The following is a 27,702-nucleotide window of genomic DNA, read 5'->3' on the forward strand; positions in this document are numbered from 1 at the left end:
AAGAGAGAGGAGACAGCCTTGCCGGAAGGAAAAACCATCCGCATAGAGCCAATACACCACATGTTGCATGTGCCCAACTGGGCAAGAACAATTGTAATGAAATCCCATCGAATGATATTGTCACATGCACTCTGCACTCAGTGCATGGTGACAAGATGGCTCATCATCAGCAGTGCAACATTTGTACATTATTAGAACCCAGTAGGATCGTACGCCGTGACCCCATTGTACATCCTCAGTCCAGGATAAGTCTGGCACGAGCTACGTAGGTCATTCTTCACCCTTAGCGGGTCAGTCAGTCAGTGAAGTCCCTTAACCCACTTGGAGAGAATCATTCATGCATGTAGAGTCAATAGAAGCCTTAGGGTTTGCATCAGAAAGCACTCTGCATCCTGCATAATATGCATTCATATGCCTGTGTATCATTTAGAACATCCCAGAAGCCTTAGGGAATTTAATAGGATTTATCTGGTATTTTTTTCATATTTTATGGTATTTATTTACCATTTATTGTCATTTATAAATATAAACTTTATTAAATAAATGTCCAGCCAACTTGCCCAGTCCCTAGTTAGTATAAATAGGCTTGCATAGGGCTTTGTTCTACCATTCAGTCTTCAGAAGCTAGGCGCCCTTCATCCTCAGCCATAGGAGCATCCACGCCTACAGCCATAGACTCATCCAACCCCTTGGAGCTTCTGCGTTTACTTCTCCAGCCCCTTGAGAACCTGCGTTTCTGCTTCAGTCAACCCTAGCAGTCCAACGCATCAGTACAGCATCCTTTGTACTCCAACGCAGCAGATTCAGCAGTGCCATACAGCAATACAGTCCCTTCAGACCATAGGCACATCCTTTCAGTACCTCCACAGGCCCCAATTCAGCATATACCTCTACGTTTCTGCATATATCACAGCCGGCCTGTGTCCAGTTCCCTGCAGCCCTACGTTTACAGTTCTACAGCAGTTCCACCTTGCATTTCAGCCCTACAGCAGTGCCTCCGCCTTCTCTGTATCATCCATACATGCTACAGTCATCTGGTGAAGGTAACATATCATTCATAAGCATTTTCAGCATATTTACATAGCTTAGAACAGTCCACCGCAGTCCCTTCTCAGCCTCAGGTGTGCAGCCCTTCCTCATGCCCTTGGGAAGAGTGCATAGGCTCGAGATCAGTTCATTGAGGTGTTTCTACAGGCGTGTACAGTTCAGCCAGGCTTCCGATCCTCCGAGATCTTGCGTTTGGCTTATCTACAGTCCATAGTCATTCTCTCTAAAGTAATAAAGCAAATACTATCTCATTATCTCGGGATAGGGGACCCTTTAGTGGGTAATTCGGGACCCAATCTGGTGTACAGTTCTCATATATCTCTCTCTCGTCTCTTTAAAGTTTGAAGTATTAAAATGGATTGCTAAACTCACGAAACTCAGGGTACAAAAGACGGTGTGAGCATTTGTGTGACAGGAGCTTCCAATACAAAGACTTTCGCTACATATTATAGGTATCAAAAGCTTTCTCAATGTCTACCTGCATGATGAGAACATCCTGACCAGTGTATTTGGCATACTCTATCCCAATGCAAGTATTAGCAATATTATCAAGAATATGTCGGCGGGGCACAAAACCATATTGGGCAGGGTGCAAACCATCATACAAAATGTGGGACAGCCGGAGAACCAACATCTTAAAAACTAACTTATAAACCACTGGCATTAGAGTAATTGGACGCCAATCCGACAGACATTCACACAACGGTTTTTATATACATACATACATATATATATATATATATATATATATAATGTACATGTGTGTGTGCGCGGGCGCGATTGGGTAAGTGGAAGTCAACAGGATGGGATGGATTGGTTGTGGAATTCTTTCAAAATTTTCGAGAGGAATTGAAAGACATTCTATTGGCAATGATAAATGTTGCATGGTTACAAGGAGCGATGCTTGCTTCCTGTCAAGAGGGCCTTGTGAAATTAGCTCCGAAAAAGGATGTATGTATATCACTTTAATGCCAGTGCTATATAAAATGGTGACAAAGATGATCTCCATAGAATAGCCAATGTACTTAACAAAGGGTTGCATCCTGCCCAATATGGGTTCATTCCTAGATGACAAATAACAAACAGCATATGTAATGCTTGTGTGGGAATGAAGTATGCCAAATATATTGGTCAGGAGTTGTTGCAACTGCAAGTGGACATTGCCAAAGCATTTGATACACTACACTGAGACTTTATTGCTGCCACCATGAAACATCTCGGGTTTGGTTTGAAAATGACAAAAGTCATCTATTGGTTGTATGTAGGCAGCACAACTAGATGTATCATTGGGAAAGGATTATCATCACCCCAGACTTTGGGAAGATCGGTTAGGCAAGGCTGCCAACTAAGCGCCATGTTGTATGCAATTGCCACTCATCCTTTGCTCATGTATATGGATATTCTTACTCGGGAAGAAGAATTACATGGACTCGTACAGCCAAACAGGTCATCAATGGTTGCAAAGGCATAGGCTGATGACTCTTTTTTCTTCCCAGCAAATACTCCAAGGGATTTGGCAATGATTATGGATGTTTTGTAATTGTTTGAGACAGTCGTGGGGCTGAAAATCAACTTTAGAAAGTCGAAGTCGCTACCACTAAAACAAGCAGATTGGCATAGTATACTCTGACCAATTGATACCCCCATGCCAAATCACTAGGCATTTGGGATATACTTTGGGTTGGAACATATATTTCAAAGAAGCAGTTGCATGGGTGTAAAGAGAAGTCAAACAAAAGGTTGATTACATGCAATTGTCTACATGGCCTTTGCGTGACAGGCTGCGAATGGTACAATCCATCATAATGGCTTATATACAGTTTTTCTTGTCGTTGCTGAATTGGGACAAAAAATCGCTCGACACATTCATGTCATCAGCAATGGAACTATTATGGAAAACAAACACTGATATAGAAAGGCTTTAAGGCTATTGAAAATGCAACCCTAAAATGCATGGTAGGGTAAATACGTTGAATGTGCATTACCATGTACTGGCTCGGAAAAGTACCATGATAATATCTTTCGTGGAATAAGGACAGCCATGGGCACAGAGGCTGGCTGCAATGTGTGGGCAATGCCAACACATACACACACACATATATATATGATGTATATAAGTGAACATGCATATATGAGAACGTATATAATTAGATGTGTATGTACACATACGTATGCATATTACGTAAGTATGTATGTCAGTACAGACATTACACGTGCACACACATACATGTGCTTAACAATTTCCAAACTGTTGCTATGGTGCTTACAGAATGCTAGATACTAAGGTAGCCTCTAGCAAGAGGACGAGGGAGAAATTGGGGGCCAGGGAAAGGGATGTGCAGTCAGCTCTTCACTAATATAACATGAAAACAGAAATTAAGTGTAAGCTGGAAGAGGAAACTGCTTGCAGTAGCTCCCGAAAGATTGATGGGATGCTGCATCCAGGTTGAAAAGGGGCCTAATATTCTCACCTGGACAAGATCCAAGTTATGCTCCTTGGCATAGCTCAATGCTTCTTCCCTTGAGACAACTCTGTGATCTGCAAAAGCCCATTTACCACACTGAAAAGTTAAACTTCTCATTTCAAAAAGGTTTGTAGAAAAAGAGAACGCGAAGTAATCCAGCAAGCATTTATGCTTGGACAAAATATATCTTGCCCTTAATGGAATTACACTAATTTTCACGCTTTGCAAAAGCTCGGCAGTGACCATAAATCTAGAAAAGGAAAGCACAAATAATAAGCTACTGAACATCATTGATTACTTCATGCAGCAGTGAAGGTGATTAGCCCACCTTTATCATCAATCACAAGACGAATAGTCTGTGCTGTGATGTCTTCGTTTAAGATGCGTCCTTGCTGTTCTGAAGGTTTTGGCTTAGTAGATTTCGTTTGAATTTTCTTTTTCACTATCTCTGCCCCTTTCATCTCCTCCTCTTCATCTTCACCTTCATCTTCATCTTCATCTTCACCTTCACCTTCATCTTCATCTTCATCATCTTCTAAGTGTTGCTCATCTTCAATTTCATACCCATCTTCGGGTGATGAACCCTCGCCAGCATCATCGTCATCATGTTCGGCCTCATCCAAAACTCTGCTTTCCAGTTTTCTGTTCTGCATGGATCTTTGGAAAAGTTATATGTGCTCAAACCAAAAGATGATAGAAACCCTTTTTTTAATATGTTCTTGAAATTCAAATATAACTCACCTTGGCTGCTTGGTATGATTATAGCAAAACACTTAAAATCACTCTATATATCATAATATATGTTGTGGAAAAGTTTGATGACGATTGTCCCTAAATTTTATAACCCACTTGGTGATGATCACGGCCCTATTTCCTGCCTAGAGATCAGGTAAATCACAATGTAGCTAGTGGACAAATCATGCATGCCGTGTCTGAGATTTCTTGCAAGGCACGAGTGATATCTGAACCAAGTTTTAAGCAGTCAATATTGTTCACTTTTTATTTTTTGAACAGGACTGCTATAGGTGGCAGGTTGTATAAGTAGTCTCATGCTAGTTAGTTAGTGAGCAGGGTAAATGATATACAGTGATGGCAGAAGCATCTTCAATCTGAGTAGAAAAAGCAACCCTTTTGATTGCTTGGTTACACTACCTAGTCAAAGATGGTATCAGAGCACAGAGGCTGGACCAAGGCCTCCTTGAGGTTAGCCTCTTTCTTCAGACCATTGATGCTGAGAAGCTCCAAGCATTCAGAGAGCAGGAGCGATACATGTTGCTGGTTGCTAAGTATATCATGTACAGTGAGAAACCACTCCTAAACCTGTAGATACTTTTGTCTGATGTGTGCGTAAGCTGAGCAACAGCTGCATGGTGTACAAAATCTCTTCTCTTGTTCTTCCAGCATCAATTCCAAGACTGTACGCTCGTTTTCCAGAGAAAACGGACTTTGATACAGACAGGATTTTCAGAGTGTTGGATTGTAAGCATTTCCTCTTACAAGGACAACCAAGAGTTGTGATTCACACAGGCATCAAGTCCATTGGTCTTGTTTTTGTCAATGGCAGGCTCATTGCACCTTTTAATATGAATTGGCTAAGGCATTACACCACTCTCTCAAACAAACGAATTTTGAGCATTACCAACCTCCACACCTTTCAAATGGAAAGGAACACGAGCTTATAGATAGCACATTGGATAAAAATACTCCTATTTGAGTTGAAGCCTCCCAAAATGAAGACAGCCATAATGATGAAGGGAAAGACAGGTCAATCTAAGAACAGCAAGCATAAATAAAAACTGGTACCAGAGTAGCAGAGGTGAATGATCGAGCCAAAGTAGCATGTGTCCAAGGAGACCTCCATAGCAAGCTCCACTGTGAAGCAGATACAAACCTTACAGTTGAGATGCATCCAGTGGAAACGCTACCCAGAGGATGGTAAGACCCACCAATTGATAGTGATGTTGTATCTGAATCTGGAAAAGGCCACAGTGTTGCTTCACTATTTAAAAAAACACCAATGTAAAAACCAACCAACCAGGAAAAACAAGCTTGCAAATGAACCAAGATGCAAAAGGTGGATGCAACTCGTGACAGTGAATAGAAATCATTTACATAGCAAAACTTTTTTTTATATGTCACAACTGCAACTAATTACTGCTGAATGGATTCTTCAAATGTACACTCACAAAGTTATCATAGAGGCAATCATGAAACACAGCCCCAAGCAAGCGTGAAAGGGTAATAGGAGCAAGTGGACTAAAAAAGGATGGTAAAGCGTAGCAAGGTTGGGAAAAAAAATATAGAAACAGGTAGTTAAGGTTGAAGGCTAGGACTATAGCCACATTGATGACAGTACATGCAAAAAGCCATACTCATGCCCTAAAGCCAAAGAAGGAGAAAGAAAGAAAGAAAGTTATATTAACGTCCACGGAAGACCTCAAGAAAGTGACTCCAAGGTATACATACTTCAGCACAATCTTCACTTGGACCTCTCTATATAAGAGAGATAATCGTGAGGTGACCAAAAGATGTGTTGAAGACCGTAACCTTCGTTTTGGATAGAATGTGCAGCGGAAGAAGGGAGAGTGGAAACACAGGAGAGAGAGTGAGAGAGAGAGAGAGAGATGGAGAGGAAACACAGATGAGAACCTGCTCTCAAATTTCAATATCATCATCAAAAGGAATACATGTCCCGAGCAAGAGGGGAGATGTGAGGGACTGCAGCAAACAATGCTAAGCAAGCAGTGAAGAATAAGGGAGGCAAGTCAGCTATATATATGCCCATATGAAGACAGCCGAATAGAGTAAAAGTCCTCCACGACTAGGGAAAAAAGCCCAAGACTCCATAAAATGGGGAATAATATGGGAAACATATGTGAGGGGGTGACCAGCCCCTATAGCTAACATGGTCAGTCCTAGAGGCTAAAATAGGACACCAAATAGGAAGCCAACAACAAGGAGATGATGTCACACCCCCTCTCAGCACCGGATGCTAAGAGAACTCCAAGAAGCCAGAGACGTCGTCCTTGATCAAAGATGAAAGACTACACAAGCACGTACCAAGAAAGCTCCACAAGCAATCTCCTGAGCAACTCAGCTACAAAAGCAACAAAACAAGCTGCCAGGTACACCGCTCCTTTGGAAGAAAACAACCATGTAGGTTGCAACGTGCTATTCCGAATAATGGGTCCAAACCCAAGTGTAAGAACACTCTCCGAAGTAGAATGTCGTGTATCCAGCCTAGAGAAGGTATGAAAAACCTCATAACCAACCAAGATCAGATCCTGTATATAATCAATCCTAGGAGAAGCAAGTTGCTCCTCATTGGAACCCTCAAAAGAAATATAGTCAATCTCCTCCAACTCTATACCAAGAGTAGCCAAATGCTGTACAAAAGCATCCTCTGAAAAGATTGGCATCGCAAGATGTAAAGACTTTGTAGAAAAGATGGGGTCCATCTGCTCAAACTCCATACCATGAGTTGTCCAATGTTGTACATTGTACAAGTACGCTCCATTGCGGTGGGCATCGCAAGATGAAAGGACTCCACATCCCCCTCTGAAAAAAGATGTCGTTGGACTGATACAAGCCCAACCTGATTCTGATCCAAATCCCAAAAACTCTGAAAGTACCACTGTGCCCCACGCACGGTTAGCAACCATAGATCCAAAGCATCCCACCGGGTCCAAAAAAACCATCCTCCAAAAAAACAAACTTGTAGAATTGGCAAGGGGAGGGGCATCCTCATAAGCATCACAAAGAGAGGCAGAGGTAGACTCCTCATAATGAGGAAGGGAAGCAAGAATATAAACTGCAATGGGGCAAGGAACATGAAGAAACCGGGAAACTGGGAAGGCAAGGAACAAAACACAAGTATAGATGCTCCAAAATCAGCAAAACGCTAACTGAAATCAGAAATTCAATATCCTCCTCAAGTACCAAAGTGCCTCCAAAGCCACAATCCACACAAAACCCCCTCTGCAAGTGATCTGTGTCCACTGGAGAAGAAAATGCAGCCAAACAAGAGCTACAAACCTGAAAATTCAGGCCAACCAGTGTCCACACCTCCTATGAGGAAAAACGCTGAAGAGAAAGTAACTTCAAGTCCAACGGATGAAGCCCAAGTGAAGGTAGAGGTACCAGCAGAAATCAGTCCAGAAAAACACAACAACCATGGCTGCAAATCTAAAAAAAGCAAAGGTATTCGGGCAATAGAAAAGGCAAATTCTGGAAACACATAAGAAATAGGTACACCCAAGCCTCAAATCAGCAAATCGGTATCAGAAAACCTGTAGGAGAAAAAACGCAGCATGTAGGTTGCTGCTGTCCTGCACAGATTAGGCGGCCAGCACTATAGGAGGAGTATATGCTGCTGAATACTAAAGACGTGCTGCAAAACTGCTGTAGACAACCACCTGTAGAAAAACGTAGCACTCTAGGTGCTCCTACCCTGAAAACAGAGCAGAAAACATGTGAATCTCAGGGATCAAAACATGTAAAAGATGACCAATAGCTGCAATGGAGAAGACGCATGGAAGAGGCAAGCGACCAGCAGCAACTCTGAGAAAAAAACGTAGATCTGTCCATCTTGCTAAAAACGCAAAAACACAGAAAGGACAGGAGGGAGCATCCAACATTGTAGATCACCGACGCTCTGATACCATGATAGAATGTGCAACGGAAGAAGGGAGAGTGGAAACACAGGCAAGAGAGAGAGAGAGATGGAGAGGAAACACAGGTGAGAACCTGCTCTCAATATCATCATCAAAAGGAATACATGTCCCGAGAAAGAGGGGAGAAAACCTGGTATGTGAGGGACTGCAACAAACAATGCTAAGCAAGCAGTGAAGAATGAGGGAGGCAAGCCAGCTATATATATGCCCGTATGACGGTAGCCGACTAGGGAAAAAAGTCCTCCACGACAAGGGAAAAAAGCCCAAGACTCCATAAAAGGGGAATAATATGGGAAAACATATGTGAAGGGTGACCAGCCCCTACAGCTAACATGGTCAGCCCTAGAGGCTAAAAGAGGACACCAAACAGGAAGCCAGCAACACAAGGAGATGATGGCTAACAATTTGGACCAAATTGATCGTAGGGTCTCTCCCTGCAAAATCTGTCCAATGCGCATCCAAGTGTATCTCCAAACCCTCGACTGAATTTGAGATCAAGAAAATGTCGCCAGAATAAGACAATACGGGCACTACCGTCTAGGCAAATGGCGAGCCTCCACCTCCGAAACTATCCACAAATACTGCAATCTCATTATTGTATAGACCCAAGAGTGTAGGTGAGAGTGTGCAACCCTACTTGACCCCGATAGTCCTACATATGTATCCCAAGAGGCCACTCACTGCCCGTACTCGGCCCAGTACAGCCTCATAAAGTATCATCATTCCATGGTAGGTGAAGCTCCTACACGTGTCCTATCAAGCAAGATCGGGGGACAACCTTGCGAAAATCCACAAAGCAACAATACACACATCTCTTTTGTGACCTCGCCACCTCTATGATAGCTTGTAATGTAAAAATATATGATCTAGCATGGAGATGTTTCTCTTGAAGCCTGCCTGGCCTGATGCTCTGTGTCCCATCCTCTTTGCCATAGAGCTGATCGTCATGTCCACTAGTACTACTCCATAGATCTCGGCCATTGTGCAGCCAATCATGGTAGTCCTATAGTTACCTCAGTCTGGTTCTCCTTCTTTGTGGATAGGGATGATGGTGTTGGTGGTCCAAGAGGGGGGGAAGCCTTCACAAAGTGCTCAGGTAAAAAGATTTGCACGAATGGGAGCCAATACGGGGTGCCGTGTTCAATGTGTTCCATGCAAAGATGCTCGTGATCTTTTGCTCTCCCATTCTGCAACTTTTTAGGAGCCTTGGTGATATTGAGAGCATTGAAGACGTAAGATGTAGTCCGATAGAGGTGTGACATTTGTGGTATAAGGCACGTCATACGACTCTTGTGCATAGGCTTCCCAGAGGCTATGGTCTGTTATAGGTGTAGGGGTTCTTTTTTTCTCAAGATTGTGCCAAGCTTTTCAATTATCCTTGCTCAAAAAGAGTTGGTATAACTCACGTTCTTGTCTAGTGAGAAATGTACACATCTTTCGACGAGTGAGTCTATGGAAGACAAGTTGCATCTCAAGTGCTAAAATCAGCCCATGTTCCCTCTCGTGTAAGAGGCGAACCTTGGTGGCTTTGCACCCTCCATCATACCACCCATTATGGGGTTGGGACCAACTCGCAAACTCACGGTCTGGGTGGTCTGAACGAAGATCACCGCACACTGTGCACCTTTCCGAAACTCTCTTTTAGCCTGTAGATGGCTTATAACTGGAAAGTTAGGTATCCCAGGTTCACACTTAATGGTTACTAAGGCCTTTGACACATTTCGAGTAATCCAAAAAGTGTGTTAGTCACAATCAACGTCTACGCTTGTGCCATTGCTAATCTCCAGCATGAACAATCTTAATCCCTGATTAGTATAGCAAATAGTCAACATTTAGGACATCATTACCATCAGTGTTAGCGTCAATATCAGCAGCATCCTCAGCATCAACAGTGCCATCATCATTAGCACCAACATCATCATCATCATCAGCAGCAGCCAGCAGCAGCAGCAGCGAATCATTAGCATGAGGGGCTTGGCATCTTGTCAGCAGCCGGCAGGGCACTGTGGCCAGCCAGCAGTGATGCCCAAGCAACAAGCAGCTAGGGCCTGGGCAATGGTCATACAGTGGGACATCCAAAAGCATAAGCACAGCGTTAAAGTAAAGAAAAATCATGATTATTTGTCCAACATTCTGGCCGACAGCAGAGGTAGCTGGCCGACTTGGTCCTCAACATCACATATAAGCATCAGTCATTAATTTTTCATCATTCATCTAGCATATAAGTTAGTAGATATGATGTAAAGGGGAGGGGCAAGAGGTCACCTCTTTGGGGCTGACCAAGGGCCTCACCATGTACATTCATTAAGCCATCTTTTTGTACAATATAAATACAAGAAAACCCTGACACCAATCTCTCTCTCTCCTCCTCTCTCCTCTGTCTTAATCATGTTCTTAATCAGGCTTAGGTCGGTGGATCAGTACAGCTAAGGCTTCTACACATGCAACATTGGTATCAGAGCATTCAGGCTCAGCCCATTAAGCATAGTCCCAAGGAAGATGCACAGTTCTAGCAGAAGAATGCAATAGGGTGGCAGATGGAATGGTCTGCAACAGGTGAAGCTAGAGGAAGCATTCCCTGAGGGTATATATGCAGAACCAATACATCACTAAGCTCTCAAATCAGTTCCAAAGGCCTAGCAACAAGCATATGATTAGTTCCGGCAGCAGGTGACCCACCGCTATGTTAAGGGTAAGGCAAAAGCAGGCATGGGGACAGCAATGGAATAGATGCTCAGTTCTTCAGCAAGACTTGGAAGTGGAGATCAAGAGTGAGGTGTTCAAACAAAAATATCAGCTAAAGTAGAAGGTCAGAGTCAGAAGTCCAAGGAAGAAGGATGACAGAGTGTCCACCCCGTCATCAAGTTTAGCATGAGGGGATGTCACGTGCATGCCCATGCCATGGCTAATCTCTAGCATGGACAATCTTAATCCATGATTGATATAGCAAATAGTCAGCATTTAGGACATCATTACCATCAATGTTAGCATCAGTATTAGCAACATCCTCAGCATCAACAATATCATCATCATTAGCACCATCATCATCATCATCAACAGTAGCAGCACATCATCATCATTAGCATGAGGGGCTTGGCACCCTGTTGACAACCAGCAGTGATGCCCAAGTAATAGGCAGCTAGGGCCTAGGCAATGGTCATATAGTGGGACATGCAAAAGCATATAAGTGCAGCATTAAAGTAAAGAAAAGTCGTGATTATTTGTCCAGCATTCTGGCCGACTACAAGGGCAGTTGGCCGACCTAGTCCTCAACATCATATATAAGCATCAGTCATTAGTCATTACTCAGCAAAAGGCAAGTCATTTTTCATCATTCATCTAGCATGTAAGTCAGTAAATATCATGTAAAGGGGCCAAAGGTCACCCCTTTGGGGCTGACCAAGGGCCTGACCATATACATTCATTAAGCCACCTTTTTGTACACAATAAATACAAGAAAACCTTGACACCAATCTCTCTCTCTTCTTCTCTCTCCTCTGTCTTAATCATGTTTAATCAACATCATGTTCTTAATCAAGCTTAAGGCTATGGATCAGTACACCAAAGTCTTTCGTGCATGCAACATTGGTATCAAAGCATTCAAGCTCATCCCACTAGGCATAGTCCCAAGGAAGATGCACAGTTCCAACAGAAGAATGCAACAGGGTAGCAAATGGAGTGGTCTGCTCTACAAGCGAAGCTAGAGGAAGCATTCCTTGAGGGTATGTACACATAACTAGTACATCAGTAAGCTCTCATATCAGTTCCAAAGGCCTAGCAACAGGCATGATCAATTCCCGCACATGACCCACCGCTGTGTTAAGGGTAACGGAAAAGCAGGCATGGGGACAGCAGTGGAACAGATGCTCAATTCTTCAACAAGACTTGGAAGTGGAGACCAAGAGCAAAGGTGTTCACACAAAAATATCACTTAAAGTCAAAGTCGGTTAAAGTAGAAGGTCACATTCAGTAGTCAAGTGAGGAAGGATGACAGTGTCCACCCCGTCATCAAGTCTAGCAAGAGGGGAATCACATGCACACTCGTGCCATGGATAATCTCCATCATGAACAATCTTAATCCTTGATTAGTATAGCAGATAGTCAGCGTTTAGGACATCATTACCATCAGCGTTAACATCAGTATCAGCCGTATCCTCAGCATCAACAGTGTCATCATCATTAGCACCATCATCATCGGTAGCAGCAGCACATTATCATCATTAGCATGAGGGGCTTGTCACCCTATCGCCAACCAACAAGGCACTGTCAGCAACCAACAGTGATGCCCAAGCAACAAGCAACTAGGGCCTAGACCATAGTTACCAAGAGTTTCAGAAACGCCTTATTTGAAATGGACATGGAATAGATCTCTCTCTCCTCCTGAGGGATGTTGGGGATCTCCTTACACTTTGTGATATCAAAAAAAAAAAAGGACAGGCTCCACAGTGCAACCTATAGAAGCATATGCCAAAAAAAAAGGACAAAAGGCTGCAGGCAACAAGCTACAGCAACCTATATAGTACAGAAGCATATGCAAAAAGAAGATAAAAACACCCGAACTCAAGATAGGCTTACCTTGGCACTTTCACCCGTGACCCGACAACTTCACGATCGGCCAGTACAGGATACACCGTACACAACAACAAGAGTTGGGACAGATGCACACAAAAGCAAAAGGAGCACCTCGAAACGTGAGCCGCAAAACCAAAAATTGACGCAACGTTAAGATGAATTTTGGGGGGATTTTTTTTGACAAAAAACGTGTTTCAATAAACGAAACGTTACCAAAACGTTTCAGTCCGTTTCGTACGGTCTGAAATGCATTTCAAAGCTACCATGGCCTCATATAGTGGGGCATGCAAAAGCATAAGCACAACATTAAAGTAAACAAAAGTCATGATTATTTGTCCAGCGTTCTTTTTTCTTGGTTGAATCTCTCTACCAAAAGGCAAAGCTTTGATACCACTATAACATGTGGAAGCTTACAGACAGGGGATGACGAATATTCAGCACCTTGGTTCCTGATGATTTGCACAATGTAGCAGAAGTAAGAGTGTGTGTGTGTGTGTGTGTGTGTGTGTGTGTGAGAGAGAGAGAGAGAGAGAGAGAGAGAGAGAATAAGGCACAGTACACCCGATTGGGTCCCAAATACCCTCTACAAGGCCCCCACCAAGAATGGTATATTTGCTTTATTAAATGATGAGAAAAAGACTCAAATCAATAGATTTTCTCTTGGCTGTAAACCTTCGGCTTGTAGATGATCGCTTAGAGTGGAACCCTGACTGACTCGTCCTGGACTGGGGCTCACAAGGGACCAATTTCCACTCTAGGTCCTGCACTTGCTTGTACAAATATGTCCACGTGGCATCCAAGTGCGGGATGCACATGACACTCAACAAAGTGCATCTCTCTTGAGAAGGCAAGCATCCGTCGACGACCTCAACATCGTAAGTTATGAAACACATGTCGTACAGTTTGAAACGTACTAATCGTTTAGTAAACACATTTCGTACAGTTTGAAACATACTAATCGTTTAGTAAACATTTTACAGGTATGAAACATGTTTCATACCTGCCCATGCCCTATCCACTTGATGTTGCAAATTGCATGTATGATATTTGAATCATGATTTAAGCATGTTTTATAGCATCTATGAGCTGCTTATTAGGGCAACATATATTTAACAGCACATATATGACTTTTGGGGCCCGTAACCCCCCCTTCTTTCCTTCTTTTTTTTTTTCCCTCGACTGCCCTTGGGCCCAAGCTCCTCCCGTAATTACCATTTTTTCACCGCCCATAGGCGATGCTGCCGAGGAAGCACCGTGTGGGTTTTGAACCCACGACCTCCTAGTCCTAGTCAAACATCTCTACCGCTTGAGCTATCACCTCATTGACCGCATTGCTTCTTTCTTTTCCACGCTGGAAGCGATTAGGATTTTGGCGACACGGAGTGCTAGTATGCCCAGACTAGCACATTGTTACAGCTACATGGTATGCATATGGACCACCTTTACAATATAGCCTGGACTCCCCCTTCCTGGAGTTTAGCCGGAGTGAGCTCAACAAGACCATCACGATGGAGATCATTCAGCTACACATAGCACGCACATGGATCACACCGGCTGAGCCACTAGGGACGAAGATGGCTTTCTACCAAGAGCATCTTCTCCACTTATCCCCTGATGGTTTTGTTGTCCGCCCAAGGTACATGGACATTCACCTCTCTCATGGAGTCAAATGTGCTATTGGCCAAATCCGCACGTCTTCACATCAATTGAGAATAGAGACCGGTCAATATGGGGCTGTCTCCCTTGCCCCTGAGGATCGGATTCGCCAGCTCTATCAGCTGGAGCCAGCGACTGAGGAGCACTACATATGTCGGTGCCCAGTGTACTACAAGATCCGAGGGCGCTTTCATTACCTCTTCCGAGATGGATTTGGGCCATTGTCCACAGTGATGGACTACTCAGACCAGCGTTGCCTTGGGCTTTTTCTCCTCGAGCTGCGCAGACACCGAGACCACATCCCACGCTCCAGACAAGGGAGACACATCTGAGACACAAGCCAACGTACCCTTACCGACTTCTACAGAGAAGCAGCAACCCCGCACACCGCTGACCCCGCGTGGACTGGGCCCACACAACCACCTCGAGGAGTCACTCTGGACAGAGCTGGAGAGCTATGTAGAGCATTTTATTAGATATGCCATTTTCAGGCAGTTGTATCAGGCCACTAGTTCCTCTTTGGCCACATGTTATAGCTAGTTGTTTTTCAGTTTATGCTTTTCATTTTCTACTCGGGACACAATTAGTTTCCTTGAGTTTTGGATGTATTGGTACTTTTGTCTCATAGGCCACTTTGGCCTCTTATAGACGTTAATATATCTTTCTTTCTCTCTCGTCATAGATGTCGAGAACCCACTTTGATCTCCTCACATTGTATCATTGCAACATTGTACCACTTTTTCTTTTCAGCTCTAGTTGGGTTTTTTTAATTATGGTTTTTCCATGATTCAATCAATCATGGACACATTCTAGCACTTTTGGTCTCATAGACCCCTTGGACTTTTGGTCACTTTTGGTCTCATAGACCCCTTGGACTTCTGTAGACATTAATAGAACTCTCTCTCTCTCTCTCTCTCTCTCTCTCTCTCTCTCTCTCTCTTCTCCTCCTCCTCCTCTTCCCTGTGCCCGTCGCTTCCCCCTCCGCCTCACTGTTCGGCGCCTCCTGCCCCATTTCGAACCTGTGCGCGTCTCTCTCACTGTTCGCCTCTCTCCTCTGCCCTGGGCCCGTCGCTTCACTGTTCGCTGCTTGCCCGTCGCTTCACTCTCCGCCCTCTCTCTCTCTCTCTCTTCGCCGCCCACTGCGTTCGTTGTTTGCTGTTCGCTGCGCTAGCTGCCGTTGCTGTTCACTGCGCTCTGTTCGCTGTTTGTTGTTCGCTGCGCTGGCTGCCGTTGCTGTTCGCTGCGCTCTGTTCGCCGCCCACTGCGTTCGCTGCGCTGGCTGCTCCCGTTTCTCCACCCAGCCTTGCTCAGGCCCCCAAGGCAGCAACATAACTCTCCCTCTCTCTCTCTCTCCTCCCTGCCTGTGGGAAGGACTGCAGAGTGATCTGATGGAATGGCCCCGAGTCTCCAAGAGAAACTCAAGGCCCTCGAGACGGCAATGAAGGCACTAATCAAGGAGAACAAGAAGACATCCGATTCCAACCTCAATGAGGTGGAGAACAAACTACACCAGCACATCATGGCTCTCGAAGCAAGGGTCACGAACCTTGAACAAGAGAACACGGCACTCAAGGAGGAGGTGAGTGCATTGAAAGTGGAAATGGTAGCCATCAAGAATACTGAGAAGGAAGAAGGGGAGATCAATGACAACACTCTCACGGCCATCAAAGAAGAGATCTCCAAGGAGATCACAAAGGACATGGAGGGAAAACTCGAAGCCAAGCAGTCAGGATGGGTTGAGGTGGTGAAGAAGAACATCCGTAAAGAAGTGAGGGAGGAGACTCAAAGGGAAGAACACCAAATCATTCACACCACCATTGAGGAGGAGAAGATGAGGCATAACCGCCGCCTCAACATTCGAGTCACAGGTATAGCCGAGACACCCGACTCCACTCCCGAGAAAGATGGACTTCTATGCATGAAGCTCGGCTATAAGGAAGAGCACCCTCTCCCCTTCACCAAAGCATGGAGAGCCGGGAAAGACTCAACACGCAAGCGAGCCCTCATCCTACAGTTTGCAGGAGAGACGGAGAGGGTCACCTTCATGAGGAAGAGGGTCATACTACGGGGTTTAGAAGGAGCTCCTATTTTCTTGGATGATGATCTCACGAGGATGCAGCTTGAGCATAGGAGAGCTTGCATGCCACGAGTCTTACACGCGAGGGGCAAGAAGGCCTTCTATCGAGATGGTCGGGTCATCATTGATGGCCGGCCCATGGATTAGCGGTTTGGGGCCTATGGGACACAGACCAGGCCACTGACAGAGATACACATGGCAGTATGGAACTGTAATGGTTCACTATGGATGCAGCCTGGACGACTGGAGTATGTTACGGTGGGGAGAGACATCATATTTCTGACAGAGACACATCAGAGCCCAGAGAGAGGACTACCTCGAGCGCATACAGGAGGACCACACGCCAGGGTACCTCGAGAGGGTCGGGAGGAGTAACAGTTCTATTCAGACGAGCGCTACAGGGGAGACTGAGAGTGGTAGCACAGGATCCAGAGGCCAGATACATGTGGATCAGCTTACAGCTCTCGCAAGACAGGGTTATATACATAGCTCTATGTTACTTTTCCCCATCAGGATCCTCCTATGTCATTACAGAGGACATGCCACAGGAGGAGGAGACAGGAGCCTCGCCATACACATGTCTGTCAGAAGAGATTATGCATTATTCTACACTAGGGGAAGTATTTCTTACAGGTGACTTCAATGCCCACACACAGAGCAGACAGTGTGAGGTGTATGACTATGATGACATGGAGATCCTCCACCCTATGGATCCAGAGGAGATAGGGGCTAGTCGGGCATCAGAGGACACTGGACCAGACAGAGGACATTATGGGGACCACTTACTAGAGTTGGGAGCCAGGCATCGTCTCGTTATTTATAACGGGATACTACAGTGGCCGGGATCAGGAGGGCTGACATGCTTCCCACATGGGGGTCATACACGGATCGGAGGCACGGTGGTAGACTACATTATGGGGTCTTTGGAGGCATCACACCTTGTCACCTCATTCTCCATTCCACCTCGTCCTATTGGGGCAGATCATACATACTTGGCATTTTCACTAGCCAGATCACCAGTATCACCAGCCTCCCACATACCGACGCCACACACTACCATCTACTTCACACATGACATGGCAAACATATACACTGGCAAAGTAGAGGATGGGCTCCTACTCATGGATCCTATCACCAGGAGGTGAAACTTTTTGCAGTTGTTTTCTTTATTTACATTTCTTTATAAATATATATTTTTCTTTTCTTTCTCTTTGGTTGCTGTTGTTTTCCCCCGGGATCTCTTGGAAGGGCTTGGGCCATTGCAATGTCAGAATGGGTCAGCCAGTGGGACTTTGGACCAGTGGTTGGCTAAACCTAAGAACTGCACTGAAAGATGAATGACAATGTCCAGGACATGGCCACTGAATGAGGGCATAGGCCGGTTTACACTAGTAAGTGGCCGCCACCGAAATGTGAATGTATCTTGAATTCTAAGCAAATTCTGAAGTGACCATAGTGGTCAAAGATGGTCAGGAGACCAGAAGGAATGCAGATGACATCATCCCTAAAATCTAGGGAAATGCTATTTTGGGCAGTGTCGGAATTGAAAAGTGTTCGCGTCAGTTTGTGCAGAATGTCAAGGGGACCAAAAGCTGGCAAAGGACTGTTGTGAGAATGTGAACCAGCCAGGAGATTTTTAGCTTGGAAGATTGCATGTGGAAAAGGCTTAAAAATGTGCCAAGTGTCAAATTTATGTGCATTTTCCACACTGGGAAGAGGGAAGCGTGGGATTTTGGGCTGAATGAGGCTCATTTGCAGCCATTATGGTGGGTTGTTGCAGGTTAAGAGCTATTGTGGTGCACTCCCTTGCCCTGCAACTCATGTATTGAGGGTTGAGCTTGCTCCCCACAGTCTCTCTCTCTCTCTCTCTCTCTCTCTCTCTCTCTCTCTCTCTTGCAGACTATGGTAATGCTCTCATCAGATAAAATCAGGTGCAGTTGTGTGAATTTCATGCTTATATGCAGAGGCTAGTTGCCTCCTTGAACAGGAACCGGTGTAGTTAGTTCCTACACCAAAGCAGGGACGGAAGAGGGTAATAACCTCTTCAATACAACGCTGTTTCAGCACTGTTTAGGTGCTGTTTTTGGGCTGTTATGTTGCCCGGTTGATGCCAGAATGTAGTAGGACTTTGCTAAAGTCTTCCAGGACAATACAAGGGTTAATTTGGACTGAAAACAGAGCTGAAAACAGGTCTGTGCAGAAAATTACAGCAAGCTGAATTGTGATGTTTTGGACTCCATTGGGTAGTCTGATGCCTATGGAAGTGAGCCTGTCAGTTGGGACTCATTCTGAGATGTTATGGAACAGTTTTAGTGCAGTTATGCTGGCAAATATCTCCCAGAATTTGTAAAACTCAGCTGGTGCAAGTAGAGTGCTCTGTTGCACTCATGCTTTGTATTTTCCAACTCTTTAACAATAAAGAAATACCGCAAGGGGCGCCGGACTTCGGGGCCAATGTGTTGTTGAGCGAGGGAGCGAGGATTCTGTGATTGTGTGTCTGAGTAAGTCCAGGTTATTTGTGAATGAATTACCGCTTTGTGTGTCCATAGACCGGTTTTATGGTTCCGTTGCCGGGACAGGGTCCTCTTTTCTGCAAGAGCCCGAACACGGATTGGATTGGGTGAACAGGAGACACACATAGTGAGGTACAAATGATTACAGGTGAGAAAGAGTACGGTCTCTTTCTTTGGATACAGGTTCCCTTAAACTTTCAGTTGACAGTATGACAGACAAAGGGAAAGGCAAGCTCCCTGCCGAAGAGAGTTCCTCTTCTACTCGCAGACAGCGTATAGAGGTGACAGGTGCCCAGGTGTCAGCCTCTGCTCGGACGGAGCCAGTAGTACAGCCAGCCTTGTTAGAGGAAGAACAGGAACAGGAGGATTTGTTTCAGGCACAGCTTCTTAGCATGCTTGGAACCTTTCAGCAGCTAGTTAAGAATCCCAGAATGAAGAAATTTTTGCAGTCACGTACAGGGGATTCCCAGGTTGAAGCATCCCAGCATGCAGTAGAGAGGGCACAAGAACAGTTGCAAATGAGGGTAGAGCATGTTGAGCAGGCACCTGTGACACTAGCTGATCCAGTGCAACATGTTACCCAGGCACAGGTACAGGCATTTAATGGCCAGGGCAGTAATGTGCAAAGGGTCATGCCGACCATTCCTCCATTCCTTGCTTCCCAACCTGGCTATTTTGGTGGTGGGTCTGTTTTCCAAGCCATGGCTACATGGCTAGGCCGCCCACAGTTTTGCCAGCACTAATGTCAAGAGGGTCACCAAGAATGATGCCTATGGAAGCTGCAAACCCTCTTTATGCCAATATAGGTGTGCAGCCCGGATTTCAAGCTTATTTTAGTCCAGCTTTGGGGCCCCCAGCACCTGTCAGTGTGGCTGAATTTTCTCAACCTAGTGGACAAAGAGCAGTAAAGACTCATGCAGAAAAGGTGCAAAAGGATTACAAAGAAGGAGGTCAAGCAGTAAAGTTTGAGACTTTCAGTGGAATGCAGGACAAATTGAAAGCGCTGACTTTTATTCAGCAGTTTGATGCAGCATACACTAGGGGTAACTTTACAGAGTCTTCTAAGGTGCGGAAGGCTGCTACTTTCTTGAAAGGTAATGCATTGCAGTGGTGGACCTCACTGTTGATGCAAGGACAAGCACCTGCTACATGGGTTCAGTTTAAGCCACAGTTCTCTTTTGCCTAGCTTACAAATACTTTTGAAGTGGATGTTATGACAACATGGCACAAACTTGATGCAGCCAACTGTGTAAATTTGGAAGAGTATAATAAGAAGTTTTGGGATGCACTCTTGCCAGTAACTTCCTACAGGACAGTGCCATTGTCAGAGCAAATAGAGAAGTATTGCTGTGGTTTGCCCAAAGAAATCAGGGATTATTGCATTAAGACCAATGTTTAAACCTAAAAGATTTAATAGAAGAAGGAAACTAAGAAAAGAAGAGGAAGAGATAAAAGATGAAAGAAGAAGAAGAAGAAGACTAAATCTAAAAGATTTAATCTTCGCTCTCCTTCTTATTCTTTTTTGTCTTCTTCTCCTTCTCCTTCTTTCCTTGAGTTGTTTTTCACATAGATAATTAATTCGACCATAGTTTGCAAGTTATCGATGTTAACATATAAAAACTATGTTTTGGAGATTTTGTAAGAAACTTTTGGCCATTTTGTGAGCATGTATTAAACATTTTATATAGTTAAATAATATCTAATTTTGCAGGTTAGTTCAAGACAAAGGACAGAAGAGGCCATTGTATGGCAAGTCATTTGAAGAGAGAGAGGCATTGATGCAAGCTGGGAAATGTTTCATCTGTGAACAGAAAGGGCATATGGCTGCAAAATGTCCACAACAGCCAGCAAAAGATGCGGAGGATAAACAAGGGCCACCCAAGAAGAAGACAATGCCAAGTGCAGGATTGATACCTGACATGGTTGGTGACCAGCCATGTGATGATGCGACAGAATTGTGCAGAGCATGTGCCATGGGGTAAAATCAGAGATGTGCTACAGTGCTGATTTTCTTTGACCCTGGTGCTCGAGCCAACTTTATTTCACCAGCATTGGCAGCCAAGTTGGGAATTCGTGCTGAAGAGATGGGACCAGTTGGATAGGCTGATTTGGCATGCCCTGGGCATTCAGTTCCTATCACTTCTATACTTGGCAAACTTCGCATGCACATACAGAGTTATGTCGACACAGAGGAGTTTCTTATCATGCCCTTGGAAGGATGTGATGTCCTATTGGCCATTCCATGGTGTCATAGGAAACATGCAGTGTTGGATGCTTTCAACAGGAAAATCACAATTGTACATAGGGACAAGACTCATGTTCTGGATGTGAAGCTGAAAGGAGAGTCTGTCCCAATTATTTCTGCTTTTTGAACCTGAATTCTGAATGACCTGTACATTTGTATTATATGTTTGGCAATGTATAGTTTTGACATTTGTTGTCAATGACTTAATCAATGAATGAACTTTCAGTGCTTTGAAGTTGTATCTGTTACGCTTCAAATGAATGATTTACATGTTGTGACACTAATAGTATAAGATATATGCTATCGCCCTGTGTTGCATCCAGAAACATGTATTTGAAAGGCTTGAACCTGCGATGGCACAAATGGTAATGGGGAATCCCTATCATCGCCCCGTGTCATCCGTTGGCAGGAGATACATGCGATGACACTAATCACCTGCGGAATCTTGTGATCGTCTTGTGTCATCCGTTTGCATGTGGACTTGCAATCGAGGTCGCTTGCTTCTTTCAAGAGGGGGGTATGTCACCAGGAGGTGAAACTTGTTGCAGTTGTTTTCTTTATTTACATTTCTTTATAAATATATATTTTTCTTTTCTTTCTCTTTGGTTGCTGTTGTTTTCCCCCGGGATCTCTTGGAAGGACTTGGGCCATTGCAATGTCAGAATGGGTCAGCCAGTGGGACTTTGGACCAGTGGTTGGCTAAGCCTGAGAACTGCACTGAAAGATGAATGACAATGTCCAGGACATGGCCACTGAATGAGGGCATAGGCCGGTTTACACTAGTAAGTGGCCGCCACCGAAATGTGAATGTATCTTGAATTCTAAGCAAATTCTGAAGTGACCATAGTGGTCAAAGATGGTCAGGAGACCAGAAGGAATGCAGATGACATCATCCCTAAAATCTAGGGAAATGCTATTTTGGGCAGTGTCGGAATTGAAAAGTGTTCGCGTCAGTGCAGAATGTCAAGGGGACCAAAAGCTGGCAAAGGACTGTTGTGAGAATGTGAACCAGTCAGGAGATTTTTAGCTTGGAAGATTGCATGTGGAAAAGGCTTAAAAATGTGCCGAGTGTCAAATTTATGTGCATTTTCCACACTGGGAAGAGGGAAGCGTGGGATTTTGGGCTGAATGAGGCTCATTTGCAGCCATTATGGTGGGTTGTTGCAGGTTAAGAGCTATTGTGGTGCACTCCCTTGCCCTGCAACTCATGTATTGAGGGTTGAGCTTGCTCCCCACAGTCTCTCTCTCTCTCTCTCTCTCTCTCTCTCTCTCTCTCTCTCTCTCTTGCAGACTATGGTAATGCTCTCATCAGATAAAATCAGGTGCAGTTGTGTGAATTTCATGCTTATATGCAGAGGCTAGTTGCCTCCTTGAACAGGAACCGGTGTAGTTAGTCCCTACACCAAAACAGGGACGGAAGAGGGTAATAACCTCTTCAATACAACGCTGTTTCAGCACTGTTTAGGTGCTGTTTTTGGGCTGTTATGTTGCCCGGTTGATGCCAGAATGTAGTAGGACTTTGCTAAAGTCTTCCAGGACAATACAAGGGTTAATTTGGGCTGAAAACAGAGCTGAAAACAGGTCTGTGCAAAAAATTACAGCAAGCTGAATTGTGATGTTTTGGACTCCATTGGGTAGTCTGAGGCCTATGGAAGTGAGCCTGTCAGTTGGGACTCATTCTGAGATGTTATGGAACCGTTTTAGTTCAGTTATGCTGGCAAATATCTCCCAGAATTTGTAAAACTCAGCTGGTGCAAGAAGAGTGCTCTGTTGCACTCATGCTTTGTATTTTCCAACTCTTTAGCAATAAAGAAATACCGCAAGGGGCGCCGGACTTCGGGGCCAATGTGTTGTTGAGCGAGGGAGCGAGGATTCTGTGATTGTGTGTTTGAGTAAGTCCAGGTTATTTGTGAATGAATTACCGCTTTATGTGTCCATAGACCGGTTTTAGATCCCCTGGCACCTATGGATACCATTACCGCTTAGCTGGCATCACTCCTACACACGGCTGCATTACAGAGCTTCCCACATCGTGTCCACTCAGGAGAGCCTGTGAGATCTAGGACTATGCCCGAGAACAGATGGTATGATGACGAGTGCAGAGCCCTATACTCACGGCTCCGCATACAGAGAGCCTTGGGAGCCATCACAGAGCAGGAGTCGAGGAGAGAGATGAGGAGACTTACTCACCGCAAAAGGCGGGCCTTCGCAGAGATACAGGAGCTAGAGATCTTTCATTTCTTCATGAGTAGAGATAGCCCTGTCTCATGGCGGCACTTCAGAGAGCCCCGGACACCGACACCTATTGCATACCCACAGACATGGCACACATATGCAGAGGGCCTATACCACGCCCCACAGCAGCCACCTATACCTCAGCCACAGGAGCCTCGACCTACCACAGCTAGCTTCTTTACCCACTCGATGGTACACGAAGCTATTCGCCGCCTACAGCATGGCCGGGTCACCGACCATATGGGCCTGCAGGGTGAGCATCTCATATATGCAGTAGATTCTTTGGCTCCTTTTCTTGCACACATGTTTAACAGGGCACTAGCATAGGGTTTACCTGCGGAGTGGACGATGCACACCATTGTGCCGATTCACAAAATAGGGGATATGCTCGATCCGAGCAACTACAGGACGGTTATGGTTGGCCACGTGCTGGCCTCTATGGTGCAGTGTTGGAGCAAGAGCTTAGCTTATATGCTGAGCGAGCAGGTTTACGCTCATCAGGGCAAGCAGACTTCAAGAGAGCTTTCTCTACCACTGACCATGTATTCACTTTGACATGTATGATTGATCAGGCCAGAGTGAGGAAGAGAAAGCTCTATTGCTGCTTTGTGGATTTCCGCAAGGCATTTGACACAATACCACGAGAGAGGCTCTTTCAGCGCCTGCAGTCTCTTGGCATACCAGCAGATATGACATGGGGCATCTATGCATTATATGAGCAGGTTTTTGGGCGAGTCAGATGTACCATTGGTGTGAAGCAAGGATGCCCACTTTCCCCCACGCTATTTGGATTATACATTGATGAGGTGGCTGACTTCATTACACGGGGAGGTGGAAATGGAGTTCATTTAGCAAGTACCTCAGTACATATTATGCTTTATGCTGATGATATTGTATTAGTGTCTGAGTCTCCAGGTGGTCTAGTGCAGCATCTACATGCACTCGATGATTTCTGCACATAGAGGGGTCTTACTGTGAACCTTGGGAAAACCAAGGTTATGGTCTTTCATATATTGAGACAGGGCAGGAGTCAGCTGACATTCACTCTCGCAGGACGCCAGGTGGAGGTGGTGACATCATACGTGTACCTAGGGATTACCTTCTCTGCAGCAGCCACACGCTTCACCATGGGTTCAGCAGCCAGAGCTAGATTGACACGGGGATATGCAGCATTGGCTATGCTAGAGAGAGAGTGCCACCAGGCGCATTTTCAGGAGCCCCGGACGAAGGGGTGGCTATTTGACACATTAGTCACACCGGCATTGATGTATGGAGCAGCGGTATGGGCGCCAGGCCTTGCTACCCATTGGTGGACACAGATAGAGAGACCACAGGCCCTCATGATGGCACGCATGATACGCAACAAACCGTCAGTACCTCATGACATTATCCGAGCAGAGTTTGTTGCGCCTCCTATGATGGTAGAGGCCATATTTCAGACTATATGCCTGCTAGACAGATTCAGAGAGATGCCACACGACAGATTGTCATACAGAGCTTTTGAGGCATCTAGACAGCTGGCTGAGGCAGGAGAGACAGAGGATCATGGTATGCACAGGTCACACATTGGTTCTCACAGCATGGCCTAGACATGGATCATCTACCACCATTCCAGTATGACAGGGATGCACCACATATCCATCTCTCTCATAGTGAGAGGAACAGAGTATTGAGACAGGATCTATCGCAGCTCTATACACGAGAGACATGGATATCGCCTACACAACCTCTTCCACCGAAGATGCTATACTACAGAGATCACTTCATGAGTATCACTGATGATGGATTTATAGAGAGGCCTGGATACATGGAGGGCTTTTTACCACACGGCTCCCGAGTGGCTATTGGTCAGCTTAGAATTTCATCACACCGATTGGAGATTGAAACTGGCAGAGCAGCACGGATCCCCCGAGAGGAGAGGGTATGCAGATTGTGCAGAGAGGAGGTGGAGAGTGAGGAGTATTATGTATGCAGATGCAAAGCATATACAACCATCAGAGAGAGATATCCCATTTTATTCAAAGAGCCACATTCCCTACACCAGATCTTTGAGGCAACAGACCAACGCATACTGGGGAGATTCATTCTCGACATACAGCGCCACAGAGAGACATCATTACAGGCTCAGACAGCTCCAGAGGGGGGACGACAGACACAGATTACTACATTTTTTCAGAGATCCATCCCACTCCCAGCCCCTACACGGCAGGGAATTACTCTCCAGAGAGCAGAGACACTCAAAGCCCGCAGGAGACAGAGAACACCTGGTTTTCGGACACCACGCCTATACCAGAGAGAGATGGCAGAGATCAGAGCTCAGTTTCACAGAGAGGGTGCGGAGCGACTGGCTCGCTTCAAACACACCCAGGCATGTTCTTCAGGGAGCTGTGGACACCCCCTTCATTGATGTATACCATTTTATACCCCCAGTGTGGTACAGGATGGAGCTAGCTAGGTTGCATATCATGATTGTATACTTCATGCATATAGCTTTGCATTCTCCTAGTAGTAGAGCTCCATCCCCTCCACCACTCATTGTACTTATTGCACACCCAAATTCAGCTTTTTAGTTCAGTACTTTTTCATTTTGTTGGGATGACAGAGGATACCCCATACAGGTACACCGATTTGTCTCATAGGCCGAGTTCGGTCTTTTGGAAGACGTTAATAAATCTTTCTTTCTTTCTTTCTTTCTTTCTTTCTTTCTCTCTCTCTCTCTCTCTCTCTCTCTCTAGTTGCTGCTTCCAGATGCTCCCTACTGATGTAGGGTAGGGCTAGATACTTACCTTCAGTTCTTTCTTTTCTTTTCCAAACAGTGTATCAGATGTCACATGGTTGTAACTTTGGTCTCATAGGTCACTTTGGCCTTTTGAAGACGTTAATATAACATTTCATTTCTCTCTCTCTCTCTCTCTCTCTCTCTCTCTCTCTCTCTCTCTCTCAGACCACATCTTTAAGCGAAAGCGCAGAAGCAATGTGTCTTTTGTTGCTTCATGGATCACAGCTATTCGCTCGCCTATAGGAGCTCCATTTTGCACCATAGATGATGTGGGGGTGGGAGTGAATGACTGGCCAGAATCGAGCTCCAAGCAACATGTCATGTGAACAATTGGGGTCAAACAGGGCTGCCTGCTCTCTCCGAAATTCTTTGGGCTATAAGTGGATAAGATCTCAGATTTTATCGATAGATTGGGAGGTGCAAGATCACAGCTAGCCGAGACATTTGGCTCATCCTCTTGTATGCAAATGACATAGTCCTTATCTTGGATTCAGCACCAGAACATCTCGATGCTGTTCGGATTTTTTGCAAAGAAAGTGATCATGCTCTTAAACACCTCATCTCATGTGGTGTCACATGCATTCTACACTGTAGTGCATGGTGACAAGATGGCTCATCATTAGCGCTTCATTGTATAATAGAAGGACCCTTTAGAATTTGATATTGTCGTATGTTGTGACCCCATTGTAATCCTCAGCCTAGGATATGTCAAGCACGAGCTACGTAGGTCATTCCTCAGCCTTAGAGTGTCAATCAGTCAGCCAATTAAGTCCCTTACCCAACTTGGAGAGAATCATTCATGCATGTAGAGTCGGTAGAAACCTTAGGATTTGCATTAGAAAACATTCAGCATTTGCATAGCATTCATCCCATATGCATATACATCATTGCAGAAGCATTAGAATAATATTCAGCATTATTCCATATTTTCTAGCATTTTTTTCAGCATTATTACCATTATTCCATCATTTATCACATAAAGCAAGTCGTGTAGCATTAATTGCTACAGTTGGCCAGCTTTATAGCTGGTCAACCAGCACCCTTACTCATATAAATAGCATCGATTGGCTACATACCATCTTATCTCATCATCTCATCATCAGAACATAAGCGATTCAGTCCATCAACACGTGCGCATATAATCGCTTGAGCATACATCATCAAAACGCATCATCCAGAATTCAGCCAAGGAAGGAGGCACTTCAATCCTTCTGTTTTCAGCCTTCATGCAGTTTTCAGCATTCATCCATCACATCGTTTGCTCCAACCCTCAAGGTGGAGGTAAACGCAGCTTGTTCATTCATTCATAGTGCATAATGTCAGCCTAGAACAGTCCCAAAGTAGCCCATCTCTCAGCCTCAGATTGCAGCCTTCCTCCATTCCCTTGGAAGAGTGCATTGCCATTGAGATTGGTCTTCATTGGTGCTTCTACAGCCGGGT

The 27,702-nt window shown here is 45.0% G+C and overlaps 1 protein-coding gene across 3 annotated transcripts in view; it reads right to left on the reverse strand.

Annotated features, from left to right (window-relative positions):
* The window catches only part of LOC147621312 (uncharacterized), a 76,967-nt gene that overhangs the window by 23,282 nt on the left and 25,983 nt on the right, over positions 1-27,702 (reverse strand). For 2 of the 3 annotated variants that reach the window (XM_086824037.1, XM_086824038.1), the window contains exons 3-5: positions 5,316-5,485; positions 3,841-4,159; positions 3,519-3,586 (exon numbers count right to left, since the gene is read on the reverse strand). In XM_086824037.1, coding sequence (XP_086680163.1) covers positions 3,519-3,586; positions 3,841-4,159; positions 5,316-5,485 — 557 coding nt within the window. Of the gene's footprint in view, positions 1-3,518; positions 3,587-3,840; positions 4,170-5,315; positions 5,486-27,702 lie in introns of those variants that run through there. The other variant, XM_086824039.1, reaches the window with a different exon arrangement.

Source organism: Cibotium barometz, chromosome 30 (assembly GCF_041138505.1).
Source record: "Cibotium barometz isolate CiBa-2024 chromosome 30, ASM4113850v1, whole genome shotgun sequence".
Classification (NCBI taxonomy): domain Eukaryota; kingdom Viridiplantae; phylum Streptophyta; class Polypodiopsida; order Cyatheales; family Cibotiaceae; genus Cibotium; species Cibotium barometz.